Source organism: Periplaneta americana, chromosome 17, assembly GCF_040183065.1.
Source record: "Periplaneta americana isolate PAMFEO1 chromosome 17, P.americana_PAMFEO1_priV1, whole genome shotgun sequence".
NCBI lineage: Eukaryota > Metazoa > Arthropoda > Insecta > Blattodea > Blattidae > Periplaneta > Periplaneta americana.
In genome coordinates this window covers 27088301-27104052 of record NC_091133.1, presented here as the reverse complement: position 1 = coordinate 27104052, position 15752 = coordinate 27088301, and the positions used below count along the sequence as shown (strand labels likewise).

The window sequence follows — 15752 nt, the reverse complement described above, 5'->3', positions numbered from 1 at the left end:
GTGACGAAATGAACTCCAGCGAGAAAAATTTATATTTCATGCTTACACATCAGCACAATAAGCGATATGTGGTGTGAAAGATAAACTCAAAAAGATTTTTTTTATATAGTACTGACATGTTGTGATAATGCATTGTGCATGTGCATAGCTGCATTGTTTCCGAGAAAGCTTATGCTGCATTTGTGGCCATGTGAACTCAGCAGCAAATGGATTTCTGTTTCCTTTAGTTGGGGACCTATTTAGTTCAATGAGAAGTTCATGTCATTCAAACTGTAATTATAAAGTAATGGCATATTAAAGTTTTGTTGCCATATGTATTATAGTCAGTTTTTTAATTTTTCAAACCCTCCCCCAAGAACCAAATTCTGGCTGTGTCACTCATAATAGTCTAATAATAATAATAATAATAATAATAATAATAATAATAATAATAATAATAATAATAATTATGATAATAATAATAATAATAATAATAATAATAATATACTACTGCACTATAGACACACATCTTACTTAGCGGTACTTATTTAGAAATGGCTTTTAGAGAATGCGAAGGTTCATTGCCGCCCCTACATAAGCCCGCCATCGGTCCCTATCCTGAGCAAGATTAATCCAGTCCCTACCATCATATCCCAATTCCCTCAAATCCATTTTAATATTATCCTCCAATCTATGTCTCGGCCTCCCCAAAGTTGTTTTTCCCTCCGGCCTCTCAACTAACACTATATGCATTCTGGATTTAATGTTCGTAATTATATTAGGTAAAGAATACAATGCGTGTAGTTCTGCATTGTGTCATTCTCCTGTAACTTCATCCCTCTTAGCCTAAAATATTTTCCAAAGCACTTTATTCTCTAATGCCCTTAACCTCTGTTCATCTCTCAAAGTGAGAGTCCAAGTTTCACAACCATGCAGAACAATCAGTAATATAACTGTTTTATAAATTCTAACTTTCAGTTTTTGGAAAGCAGATTAGATGACTAAAGCTTCACAGCCAAATAACAGCAGGCATTCCCATATTTATTCTGTGTTTAATTTCCTCCCAAGTGTCATTTATATTTGTAACTGTTGCTTCAAGATATTTGAATTTTTCCACTTCTTCAAAGAATAAATTTCCAACTTTTATATTTCCATTTTGTACTATATTCTGTTCACGAGACATAATCATATACTTTGACTTTTCGGAATTTACTTCCAAACCTAAATCATTACTTGGTTCAAGTAAAATTTCCGTGTTTTCCCTAATAGTTTGTGAACTTTCTCCTAACATATTCATGTCATCCGCATAAACAAGTAGCTGATGTAATTAGTTTAATTCCAATCCATCTCTGTTTTCCTGGATTTCCTAATGGCATATTCTAGAGCATAGTTAAAAAGTAAAGATGATAGTGCATCTCCTTGCTTTAGCCTGCAGTGAATTGGAAAAGCATCAGACAGAAACTGGTCTATATTGACTCTGCTGTATGTTTCGCTGAGATACATTTTAATTAATCGAACTAGTTTCTTGGTAATACCAAATTAAATAATATTATATAAATCTTCTCTCTTAACCGAGTCATGTGCCATTTTGAAATCTATGAATAGCTCGTGTACTGTGCCATTATAATCCCATTTTCTCTCCAATATCTGTCAAATACAAAAAATCTTATCAATAGTCGATCTGTTACTCCTAAAACCATACTGATGATCCCCAATAATTTCATCTACATATGGAGTTAATCTTCTCAAAAGAATATTGGACAAAATTTTGTACGACGTCAATAAAAGTGATATTCCCCGAAAGTTACTACAGTTAGTCTTTTCTCAATTCTTAAAGATAGGTACAATGATTTCGTACATCTAAGAAAGCTACGTAATAATACTTCCTGAACTAAACTAGAAATACAGTAATAAGAGATATCAGAACCAAAACTGATTGGTGCAATGAGTAACAAACATGCGGTAAGTGGTGTAAAGCTTGAGTATGAAAGGGTTACCAACATGACTGTTTGAGTGGGATGATAGTACTGTATATAAATTGGCAGTGGAACTAAGGTTCGTGAGTCCTTTCCATAAATAACATCTGTAAGGTTAAAATTATTTTAGAAAGATATACTGCTCGTTTTTGCTGTGCATTATTTTTGTCATTGTTATGCAATATATTGTGACGTCACACACTCTTATTTGGTAGCAAGCAGTGTACACATGGTTTATTAATGATTTATTCGTTGTAACTCGAAAACTACAGTATATCAATTGCATGGAATCCAGTTTCAGATTCTGAAAGCTCGTGATTCTCTATGTATTTCATACATAATGTCCTATCCAGTTCCTATAGTTTGGGAGAGGCAGAGATCTGAATGTGTTTGTTATGAGTAAATTTTTATACACCAGTTTCTTAAACCTGCAATAAATGTAATACCGGTAATAATATAGTTAAAATAAAACAATTTACTGATACACCTCTTTATTTTCTGAACTATTTGCATATGGATTATTCTATCCTGGGGCCTTACTATTACAGAAACAGTAAGCATGAAATTGTAGTTATGCTTAGTGTCTCACTTCCACTTGATGGTCGTAAAAATATCTAATGTAGACTCATAGATAGGAGTTCTCCATGTAAAAAAGTAATTGTGGCTTGTAGCATTCAATCTTTAGGGACTCGTTATGAAACATCTAAATATATAATAAAAAGCTTGGCAAATAATACTTAGTGAGAACATACACTTATGATTAAATTGACATATCATTCAAGAAACGTCTTAAATTATTTCCACAGGGAAGATGGCATTGTCTAACAGTTGGCATTGGAAAAGATTTTACACAGATAGGTAACATGAGGAAAACTATTATGTTCTAACGAAAGGGAATCAGAGTTCTTGCATGTATATATATTGTTTGGTTTATAATATTACTTTTACTGTATTTTCTAATGTATATTGAGCAAGTTAAAATTATTCTCTTTTGTGAAAAAGACATTGGAAGGAACCTTTGTTATTCTCCTTTGAATTTATAACTTATAATTTAGGACAATGCCTTTTCACAGATGTTTCTATATCTCATCACCAATGTTTAAGCTTTGTTGCAGCTTCATGTTCATAAAGGCTTGTACTTAAATAATGGAGTTGTGAATGGAATGTAATCTTATTACCTGCATAAGATTGATGTGAAAACTGAACAAATCACAAGAAAATAAAACAGCAGAAAATTAAAAATTTTTTGTTGTAAATTTTAATTTTATTAACACAATAATAATAATAATAATAATAATAATAATAATAATAATAATAATAATAATCTTGAATCATACAAAAAAATATTACGAAGATTATGTGATATTAGGAATATCATATACTGGTATATTTGACTAAATGAATTGTTACTTAATGTTAACTATAAAGTGAAGATACAGTTGTTCATTAATATAAATATTCTTTTCATAAATTAAATTAATACGTGTATATATTTATATTCTTGTTTTTGTTACTTATACAACATTGTGGATTGAAAATGGATGAAACTGATTATAAATTGCCAATCTGTTATATACTTCACTTGGAAATGAATTGTATTTAGTATAATTATTTCAAATAAGTTAAATTGTTTAAAATTAAAATTAGTTATTAATTATAAATTAATTAATAATGTATTTTTTTTTACTCTTTCTTTGCCCTAAACATTTTATTTGTGCTTGATAAATTGTCATCATATTGACAAACTGAAAAGTTTTATGTTCTGCTTCTAGTTGTAAACCACTAATTAAAGATTGCTTATAAAATGTTATGTGACTTCATTATTCTTACTCCACAATGGGCTTTAAGTATAAAGGAAGAGAGATTAAAAGTTTTTATTTTTACTAAAGCTTTTTAGAATGTCTAGTGGTGTCTGCTATTGCTACTTATTAGAAATTTTTTTAATCTTTCCAACTGAACACTTGCAGCAGGAAGTTTCAGCCAAGAACTTACAAGGTTGTACTTAATGGTTTCAATAATTAGCTCTTTTTTAAAGAGATTTTTCATTGTTGAAACATTTTTTATTTTGTGTTTAAGTATAATTTTCATATGTAGTTATTATCTTTTTATTCTAATATTGAATTTTTATAGTTATTACATGTTGTACATTTTTATGATCATACATACTTTGTTTTGCAGGTATTCCCTGAAACTTGGGAAAACATTAAAATCTCCACCATCTTCAGTATCATTGAAAACTACTACTCTCGTCCTTCACAAGCCAGAACAGCCGGCAATAGAGTCACCATCTTCTGCGTCAACGGACATGGAAAAATCCCCAGCATCAGAACCAGAACCTCTTGAGAAGCCTAGTGTTGTTGTGAAGGAACTAAAAAATACATATAAAAAGTCGCTGACAAATTCTAGAACTCCACAAAATGCTGACATACCCTTGCCTGGAAGAATTGAATACATTAGACATACATGTAGCATATGTGGGAGAAAATATCTCACTAAAAAGTCTCTGAGAGAGCATACCAAGAAGCACTTCCAGCAGAGGGCAAAATGCGACATCTGTGGCAAAACATACAGGAATGAAAATGTTCTCAAGACACACATCAGTCTTCATACAGGTCCTCAACCATATATATGTCAACCTTGTGGAAAGGGGTTCATCTTTTTATCATCATTGAAGCAGCATTTAAAGATAGATCACAAAGAAAAATTTGAACGCAAATGTGAATTATGTGGTAAAGTTTTAACTTCAGAACAGCGCTTCAAAAATCATCAGCTTACTCATTCTAAAAGCAAGGCTGATGGAAGCGAAGTTCCTACCACATCTCACATTTGCCAGAAATGTGGGAAGTCTTTCAAAAGAACAGCCAGCTTACGAGTTCACGAGCAACATATCCATCAGGGTATCCCCAAACAGCACATATGTGAGGTTTGCGGTATGATGTTCCACGTTGGTGCTAAATTAAGGCGACACATGGTGAAACATACAGGGGAGAGACCGTTTGTGTGCGAGACGTGTGGAATGCGCTTCGGGACAAAGCATTTATTGAAAAATCATCAAGTATGCCATTCAGATCTTCGCCCGCATAAGTGTAAGGTGTGCGGAAAGGCATTTAAGAGGCAGAGAAATATGAGAGGACATGAACAGAATATGCACGGTTTAGTGAATGCGCGTACAGACCAGGAAAAAGATGGCATTAGCTATCCATGTACAGTTTGTGAGAAAGAGTTCTCGACAAAACAAAAAGTAACAATGCATATGAGATGCCATACTGGGCAGTTCGTAGGTTTCCCTTGTGACATATGTGGCAAAGTTCTGTCCTCAAAGCATGGTCGAGATAATCACATTAGAACTCACACAGGTGAGAGGCCTTATGTTTGTAAGATATGCGGCCTAGCTCTAAAAACGCCTGCACAATTACATGCCCATAGTGAAACACACACGGACAAGAAACCTTTTCCATGTAACATATGTAACAAACGATTCCGGCGTCGTCCACATCTTGAGGGTCATCTCCGTACTCATACTGGGGAAAAACCATTTGTTTGCGATATTTGTGGCAGAGGATTTTCTCAAAATGGAGACATGAAGAAACATAGACTTAAACTCCATAGTGTAGGTGATCTCAAGCAGTGAAATGTAGTTTACTGGGGTTTAGCTATCTCCATTCAGATTACTGGCCACTGAATAATGAACTCTTGTTTATTTTCCGTTTTAGAATATTGAATTTTGCCATGGCATATTTGTGACATGTCTGACTTCCATATGACTGGTGATTGATCCGTGCTGCATTAGGTATTCTAGTTGAAGTGTTTGCGATTTTACTAAGTCTTTATAGTTATTATCATAAAAATATCACAAACGCCATTGTAATGTATATTTCCATGTATCTGTTTACACTTGAGGACATATTAAGATTGCAGCGTAGGTGAGTTACAAAGATTATGATTTGAAATTCAGTTTAAAATTACATAATTTACTTAAATATTTTAATTATAAAGCTTGCATTTTATGCTCAAAAGGCTTTTGAATGTTACTTATTATGCTGTTTTTGATAGCTTGCATTGAATAGGGAATGTATTGTGAATAATGTTCATAAATAGCAGTCATTATTTTTGTATTACAATTCCTCTAATTTTACGGAGATTGAGGGACTTATAAAATAATCTATCCACATATTATAACAAATTAGAAAATTTATGTCAGAATTAATAGTAATGGAATTTGAAATTTTTTTTTTTTTAATATTTGTTACATTTTACTGTTCAGGTTCAGGACTTAACCTAGCAGCAGAAGTCTGTACGAGCTATTATAGCCATACTGAAATGTTTCACCTTAGTAAGGCCTCCAAAAGGAATATATATATATATATATATATATATCAAAAAAAGTTTTGCATATTCCCATAAAATCCATATAAGGCCCACATCAGAGAAAAAACTATTGTATCTTGCCTTTTTATAATTTTTGAAACAAGTTTCAAACACTAAGTCAATTCGTGACAAGCAACAGTTCAAATGAGTTGTTCTATGAGAGGGGTCGGAAAGGTTGCTGTTTCTTGGTGTTTACATTATAATAATGCCGTGACACACACTATTATTAGTAGATCGCATTACAATAGTCACTTTAAGGCAGCAAGGTATGACACAAATGAAGATAGCAGGAATCATAGATTGTAATCAAAGTGACGTTTCTAGAGTATGGAAGAAATTCCAGGAGACTTATTCCATAGCAGACAGACACAGAGCAGGATGACCACATAAAACAACGACTGGAGAAGATCAGTATCTCCGTATTTTAGGCCAATTTCCGGGGACAGTCCCCACTTTTGAGTTGCTGTCCCCAGGGAGAAAAGTCCCTGTTTTGTCCCCAGAAGCTTTGATTTTGTTTCAATAACATTTTACACGTAAATATTTAAGTGTTGTGATGGAACTGCTGCTATTCATGCACATTTCTGAATGGTTCTCAGTATGAGACAGAAGAATCAGCGAGCACATTATGAGATATTATGTACTCTTTGAAAAGAACATAGTATCTTTGTCTTCATTCGCTTTGCACGGAAGCGTTAGAATTGCCGCAGTGTCCATTTTTAAGTAATTAAAAAAAATGAGGAATTTTGTGACAAACCAAAATGTGAAAAATGGTATGATGTTTCAACATTAAAAAAAATCCATTCCATTTGAAAATGTTCTCAAAAAATAGTGTCATTAATCATGTGTCTTCCAAGCAGTAATTCATCAGTTGACAGACTTTTCTCCACAATGAACTCAATCTGACTGATGAAAAGTCAAGAATGAAAGTTGAAACAATTAAGCTTTGTTACAAGTGAAAACAAACTTTCATTTCTCATGTGAAGAATTTAGTGTGAAGCTGCATGGGAATAAAGATATCCTTAAAAAGATACATTCTTCAGGCAAGTACTTGTAAAATGTGTGTGTTAAGAGTTCCGTGTGTACAATATTATGTGAAAGACTTCAATGCATGCATCAGTACTGAAATTGAATTCTTAGTGCTATAATTATGTATAGTAGTTACCTGTGTTTATGTATTTAATTCAAAAAGTTAAGATAATTACAAATTTAGTGTGCAAAGCTCTATCATTATATCTACTGTTACATGTATTTTCTGCAACATTTCAACAGAGAGTGGTTTTTCTTGAAATTGCCGATGTCCCCTGCTGGACCGTAAAAAATCTGGTCAGCCTATGTATTTCTGCCCTACATCCACTGCAACTCAGTTACAGAGGGAACTTCGCAGGGCTACTGAAACAGTACAAAATCAACTGCATGATGTAGGGCTACATTCTCGAAGATCTAAAGGTTCCTCAACTCACTCCACAACATAGAGCACATCATGTAACATATGCCAGAGACCATGTAAACTGGACTCGGGAACAATCGAGGCAAACCTTGTTACAGATAAAGTAAGGATTGGCCTTCATCCAGATAACAACATTCATGTGTGGAGATTCAATGGTCAATGTTGCAATGAATTATTTATAGCTGAACACTATGCTTCGCACGGAAACATGACGACCTTCCCTCATACCCTTCACCAGTTAACTGCAGGCACGCGCAAGGGATAAACCCTTAGCCGAGTTGCCAATTCTTGAAGTCATTGTGATTTGCGAATGTTTTTCAAACTGTGTTCCGTGAAACCGTGATTTTCAGTGAGACTATATTATCTTTGTAAATATACCTTCATTTATAATTACTAAAACAAAATTGGTATAAAAATGAACAAACTTATTTTAAAAACACTTTATATTTATATTTTCACTAGCATGTTTTGCCTAAATAAACAAGGGAATGCAGAATTATATAATAAGTGTTAAATTCTCATGTTATTAAAGATCCAGAATTTTATACTTAATTAAGGATGTTGCACTGGTAAAATTTTCGGAAACTGTGATCATTGAATAGCAATTTATAGTACAAGAGAGTAAAATTAGATTTTATCTGCTTCGCCTTGGGTGATAATTTCCACGAGCGCATAAAATCTGTTTACTCTAGTGTGCTATACAATATTTTATTCATTACTGATATGTAAATTTAATTTTAAATTGTAGGTCTTTTCTTTGTAATGTGTTGTTGGAGAAGAAGTTCATATATATTCATTTTAATTAATGCTAATATGTTGGTTGTCATGCAGAGAGTGATTTAAAAACATTTAATTCACTGCTATAAGTTAGAAAACTTTTAAGCACTAATGTGAATAACGTCATTATTTAGGTTGCTAAGGATGGTGAAATAAAGACCAGTTTAGATACCAGTCATGGATAAATGTATTCCTTTTACATCATTTTTTCATAACACGAAAATCATATTAAAGCACAACAGAATATATTTGTTTCTCTGCCAGTTTAGTTGCTGATTCAATGCAAATTTTCTGTAGGCCTAAGGAACGTTATAAGATACGAAATATGATTGAATTAATTAAGGGGGCATTTACACTTCTTATACCTTAAAATTCTGTTATGTAAATATAGGCTTTTTTTTCTTCTTCTTCGCAAACTATATTCCTTAAAAACCCTTTTCCTGGTAATTCCGAAAGTGCTGGATAGAATTGAATGAAATTTTTTCTGCATTCTTAAACATAATGTAGAAATCAGGCCAGAATATTTTCGCGATATCTCTTTCGCATACTGTTCACATACTGTGCGAAGAAGTAAATCACGCATAAAATCGTCTATCTTACCGAATTCTGTTTTAATTTATTTTCTCTTCAGTTGGTGAACCGTAATTCTTAATTTCTATGCCCCATATATATTTTTTTACCAACTCCGCCGGTTGCGTCTGATGTTAAGTGATTAAGATTTGCACTTATCAAACTGCCTCAACTTTCGATTACACTATGGATAGAATTTCTAACGTTAGACATAATTTTAACACTGTTTTCTTAGCTACACTCATCTGCAAATAAGATATTCTGTTTTCTTCGACGGTGTTATTTGTTCCTGTCGTGATGGTCCTGGATCTTCAGGAGAATCAGGAGGCCTGGGTGCGGATCATCTGCTCCAACACTCATTAATCATGGCCGGAATAAATTAGACATGTTGAAGTGCACAACGGTATAAAACAACACGTCGAAAAATGTCTAAAAAGACACTGAGAATGGGTGAAACCCAACAGGTAGAGGCAATGACTGCTAGATTTGGCAATGCTGGGATCTATTGTCTTTCTGCCACGCGGCTAGGGGTTGAGTAGAGGATGAGTGTTTATGAGGGATTACCAATTCCAAGAAGAGAGGCCGTCATGTTTTCGAGGCAAGTATACCAGCAGCAAGATGGTTCAGCACTGTTCTGGGCAGGAATCATGGTGGGGATGTTGCACACCATTAGTTCACATACAGGGCAACATGGATGCATAGAAATACGGGGACAACATTCTTCGATGCATTGTTACTGGATTTGCACAGGATATTGGAGCAGGATTCACGTTCATGGATCATAATGCCCGTCACCATCATGCTGGCGCTGTGAATAACTTCTTGCAGAGACATGGAATTCATAGGATGAACTGGCCACCAGCTTCTCTGGATATGAGTTGTGTAGAACATGCATGGTGCCTTCTGGAAAGAGCAATTGTCAACGTTCACACCCTCCAGAAACCATACAGGATCTGATGTCAGCTGCCATACAGGAATGGGACATTCTTCCTCAAAATGAATTGGATAACCTGGTTTCCAGCATGCCGCGTCCTGTTCAGGAATGTCTACGAGTTTGTGGAGGCCACATACATTACTGAATTGACTCAAGATATATTTTTGTTATGTAAAATCAATGAGATTTGCATTTTTGTTGCAAATTAAGACAGATTTTTTTTTCATTATGTGTGTAAGAAGTTTAAAATTTGATTTTATTTTTCTTTAGGCAATTGACATGTAATAGAAATGGATAGAAATTTGTGGCACAACTGATTCTGAAATAAAAAATTCTGTAATATGCAAAACTTTTTTTGACCAGCGTATGCAGTATATATATATATATATATATATATATATATATATATATATATATATATATCGACACACACACACTTATTCTTGTTCTTAATCTATAACTATGTAGAAGTTAAGCTAAAAGATTTAATTCATTATTAAATAAGACTTTCCGTTACTGTTTTTATTGTGTGCTATGCAGAATTGAAATTGCATATAATTTGGTAACTTTAATATATTGCGGTAAAAGTTTAAACAATTCTGTTTTTACGAAATTCCAACTTACACTGCAAAATTTATTTTATTGCATTTAAGTGAAAGTTGGTGAAAATTAAAAAGTGTCAAAACTAAAATGTTATTTCACTGTTCTTAAATGATCTTCCATTTAAGCAGTAATGCAGTTTTATATGTAATAATAATGAAATTCGATTTAAGGATTAAAATATACGGTATTTAATTTCTTCTGTTGGCTAATTAATATGTTTTGACTGCACTCTTTTCCTCCTCACCAAAGATATACCTAATGGCATAATCATACAATTTAAAATTACGGTGGAATAACTTGAATCTTACAGATTGACTTAAATATGTCATGTTGTATTCTGCAGAAAACTATTGCAACAAATTTGATTATCATAGGGTATATAAATTGTAATACTTTATGTAAAAGAAACTAAAATTTAACTCGACATTGCAATACCTATCACTTACGACATAAATATACTCAGGAGTCACTTTTCTGCATATACCTTTAACTTTAACATTAAGCTTAATTCTTTCATAGGTTTTTATTAAAATAACGAGCATTCAATTTCTAGGAAGTCATTTGAAATCTGTCGAGTACAGAGCAGCTGAAAGGGAGATATTCTCCTTGCATTCCCATTCTACCAGTGATCTATTAATCCTCCTATGGCCACTATATGAACATTTTGCTTACACCTAATTTCAACTCAGTTTACAATGGATGCTTCATCCTTCATTCTAGCTGACTTTCTATGTATTATTCGCCAACCTGTCCAAGGATTTGGGTAAAAACTGAATATTTTAGTCCATGGGAAATTTTTATCCAAACGAGTGTGAACCGTGAGCATTTCTTACATCGCGCAATGACTGACATTATGTTATAAAACAAGTTGTCGACGTAAATTTAAATGTTTCGTTTTTTTATTTACTACAAGATAACTTCCTCCTTCATATGAATCGATCGAGAATAGGTCTGGAACTGACCGTATTTGATGAAAAAGCAAGTACAGTCAACTCAGGATATAGTGAACTCTGTTATAGTGAACCTAAATCGTTGGTTCCAATATGCATACATTAAAAAGTACATTAATATTTCCGTTTATAGTGAACCGTCACTTCGGTTATAGTGAACCTTGTATCCTGACAAATTCTTATTTAAAGTCAGACCTTCTTGCATAAAATTGAAAGAATGTGTTGAGAACAACATTCTAAGTTTCTTACTCCTTTAATCAAAGGACAAAGGTAGGATTAGTGATTCCTAGACAATGAGCTGTAGGCCTACTGTAAATCCTCACGACCTTGCCTCACTCCACCATCGAAGGGTTGACATTCTGTTCTCAGACACTCTACTCTACTGTTATTTCTAATCCTCCACTGTCAAAGGGTTGCCTTATGTTCTCAGAAACATTTCCATTACGACGGATAGCGTCGAAGCAACGGAAAATGAAATTGCCTTCTTTTATTAAAATGGGACGGACATTATGTCCAGAACATAAATGAAGGTAAGATTTCAATGGATTTCAAACTCCATCAACCCTCTCCCAGTTTCCTTTACGTGACCCGGGAAATTCCAAGACTGAGTATGCAGTCACACCATAACAGCGTTGTCTGTTTCTAGTGTTCCAAAAGGAATGCACTGTATAAAAATGTCGAAGTGTAAAGTGTTTTCTTTGGAAGATAAGGTGAATATTATAAGTGACATTGAATGTGGTCTTTCGCAAGCGGACGTGGGCCAACAGCATAGTTTAAGTAAATCAACTGTGAGTAACAGTATACAGTGTAATCCATTCCACAAAAATGAAATATTTTATTTTCTTGTTCACAATTTCATTCATTTCTGTCATTTAAGGTTAGGGGAGAAACACTTCGGATATAGTGAACGAAATATGCCATTCTGCAGAGGTTCACTATATTCGGAGTTGACTGTATAGACTGTATATATAATTGCAAGTATTCCGCCATGGTTACAAAGTACCTGTTTCAGCTGAAAACGAAAAAACCAATAACGACCATGAAATGTATAAAGATACTGAAAGAGATTGTGAAAGTAAACACCAAGACCATATTATGTCAGACACTGAACATTCTGGTAATCATGATTGACATGTTAATTATGAAGTGTAATTGATTATAGCACAGTGGCCCAATATGTGGGAAAAGACAAATGAACACTATGATCTTTCCGGACCTCTCATTCTAATGTGTATACTATGAGGCTCAATACTATAACCCACCTTTCTACTATAAAACCATGAGCAAAGAATGCCAAAGCTGTTGTAGATTTTTGGAAATGATTTTTTCCAGACGAAGTGATTGAGGAAATTTTTACACGTACCAATATTCATTTATCAGAATTGCGTGAAAATTACAGTTGTGATAGGGACTGCATTGACTCCAATACTGAAGAAATAAGAGCCCTCATAGGACTAGTGTATGTACACAACTAGCATAAACAATTCACTTTATTCAGTAATTGTGAGTAGATGACGGAACTCCTCCAGAATATTTGAAGGCAACAATGTCCATGACAAGATATTACTTATTGTCAATGCATTGAGATTTGATGACGTAAATGACTGTAATTATCAAGTACGTGAATATGCAACAGTAGATAAAATTCCAGAAGCTTTCCGTGGTCGTAGTAAATTTCGTGTGTATTTCTTCAAAACCAGCCAAATATGCCATACAAATGTATACTTTGGTTGATGCTCGTGCATTTTACACAAATAATGCTGGCAAGCAACGATATGAACCCTAAAATACTGACAACAAACTGAGCAGTGTTGTAAAGGGAATTGTTGAACCAATAATAGACATGGGGAAAACCATTAACTATGGAGTTACTTCATAGAAAAATTTATATTATGAGAATATTACGAAAGAATAAATCCTCCCATTTTCTTCAGGATAAAATGAAGATCAGACCAGAGCAGTATGTTTGCATTTTCAAAAATTGGAACGCTACTGTCTTATGTGCCTAAAATATCGAAGAATGTGTTACTTATATGAAGTCTACACTATGAGGAAAAATTGACAATGAAAAATGGGATCTACAAAAACAGGAACTCGTAACATTTTGCAATCTCACAAAGAGAGGTGTAGCTGTGGTGGACGAATTGAAAAGCCAGTATGGTAGTCAGTGTCAAACTGCAGATGGCGGCACTAGATCATTTTTTTTTTCCATGCTGAATATCAGTAGTATCAATCAGATCATCTACACAGCTAACACAAATAATAATATGAAAAGGCGTGATTTTTTTTAAGACTCTGTGTCCAGAATTGACGAAATCACATCTAATCCTTAATTCTGCAAAACCAGAAATTTGCCTTTCTTGTATCGTACAATAATGCAAAGAATGCAGGGCTAGAGGGACAGGAGGGAAATAAAATTAACGCCATTCCGTGATTTTGTGCCTTTTGTTCATGTAGAAAGAATAGAAAGACAAAGAAAATGTGCAACTGTCAGAAGCCTATTTCCAATGACTACATTGCCCACATATGGCGAAAACTGCCAAGAGCAAAAACAATATCTATGTGCAGGTAATAATCCTGTACAATTTGAACTCAGAAGTGATTTCCTTCATGCCACAACATGCAAAATTGTGAAAATTCCAAGCAGGTAAAAGCTGCTAGTTTAAATCCCCAGGTATAATACTCTGTTAAGACAATATGCTTTGTTTTACACACCAATCTTTGACAGAAGTCTGAGGAATACAATGACTACCCTTTCATTGCCTTCAAATTCATGTTTCAGAAGTTGTTGTTATTGTTGTTGTTTAGTCAACTGTCCGAAGACAGATCTGAACCTCACAAGTGATACCAACATGGCACCACCTTTGAGGCAACTAGGCCAGGAGATAATGGGGTAGGATAACCAGTTCCTTTCCCCTCTACTGCGCACATCACTGATTAGCTACATTTTCAGAAGTTATAATCGTAAATTCGTAGCAGTCAGTGAGTGTGAGAGAAATGCTCATGTGTGACCACTCTCGGGTTAAAAAATATGATTTGGTAGGACATCTCTATTTGAACTGAAGTTATAAAATATTAAAGGTATTTTGTCAGTATTTTATATATATTTTTTTTTAACCATTGCTTATGTTGAAGTCCCTCTCTGATAAAAATCAAGGGGGGGGGGGGGATTAAAAGAACACACGAACACAAGATCTCTGGGAAAAAATCCAAGTTTGATATCAGTTGCCATTCCAGAGTTACACGTGTGGTTTATCCTGTGCAACTGGGAGTTGTGGCGTCATGCCCACTGACTACTTTCATAGCCAGCCTTGCAGCATGGTATACAGTAGTGAAAGAAACACGTCTCAACAATCAACATTATGCCATATTGTTGCGTTTTCGGTTATAATAGTCAGAGTGAAAGAATGACCAGGATGTGAAAGGGAGAGAGAAAGACCAGAACACGAGAAAGAAAGAGACCAGGACGCAAGAGAAAGAAACCAAGATACGACAAAGAGAATAAGAAAGGATATGACATGAAATTAAGAGAGAGAAAGAGAGAAAGAAAGGAAGAAAGAAAGATCAGGATACAACAAAGACAGAGGGAGAAAGACCAAGACACAACTGAAAAGGCGAGACCAGGGCACAACAGAGAGAAAGAAAGTCCAGGACATATGGCACGATATTGAGAAAGATAAATACTAGGACATATGTCAGAGAGAACATGACAAAGACAGAAATCAAGACACGACAAAGAGCGAGAAAGACAAGATTATAACAGAGAGAGAAACAAGATTTACAGCAAAGAGTGGGAGAAAGACTGAGGCACAACTGAGAGAAAGATGAGGACCCAATAAAGAGAGAAAGACCAGGACATGACAGACAGAGATAGAGAAACCAGTACACGACTAAGAGAGAGAGACAAAAAGACCAGATTACAACATAGAAAGAAAGAGACAAAAACACAACAGAGAGAGAAAAACGAGGAGAGCAAAAAAGTAGGGCATGACTGAAAGAAAGAAAGATAAGGACCCGACAGAGAGAGAAAAACCAGGACACAACAGACAGAAAAAGACGAGGACACTTTGAGGGACAATATAATGGACACAGTATGAAGGCTGTAAAAGATAAGGTATCACTATCATTAGAGGAAGATACTTATGCAG

The 15752-nt window shown here is 34.3% G+C and overlaps 1 protein-coding gene across 3 annotated transcripts in view; it reads left to right on the top strand.

Moving 5' to 3' along the window:
• LOC138693202 (retinol dehydrogenase 13-like) overlaps positions 1-15752 on the top strand; it is a 544367-nt gene that overhangs the window by 370289 nt on the left and 158326 nt on the right. Inside the window, exon 6 of one of the 3 annotated variants that reach the window (XM_069816959.1) lies at positions 4134-7023. The exons of the other annotated variants lie outside the window; for them this stretch is intronic. Coding sequence (XP_069673060.1) covers positions 4134-5586 — 1453 coding nt within the window. The 3' untranslated portion in view covers positions 5587-7023. Of the gene's footprint in view, positions 1-4133; positions 7024-15752 lie in introns of those variants that run through there. 3 annotated transcript variants of the gene reach the window in all.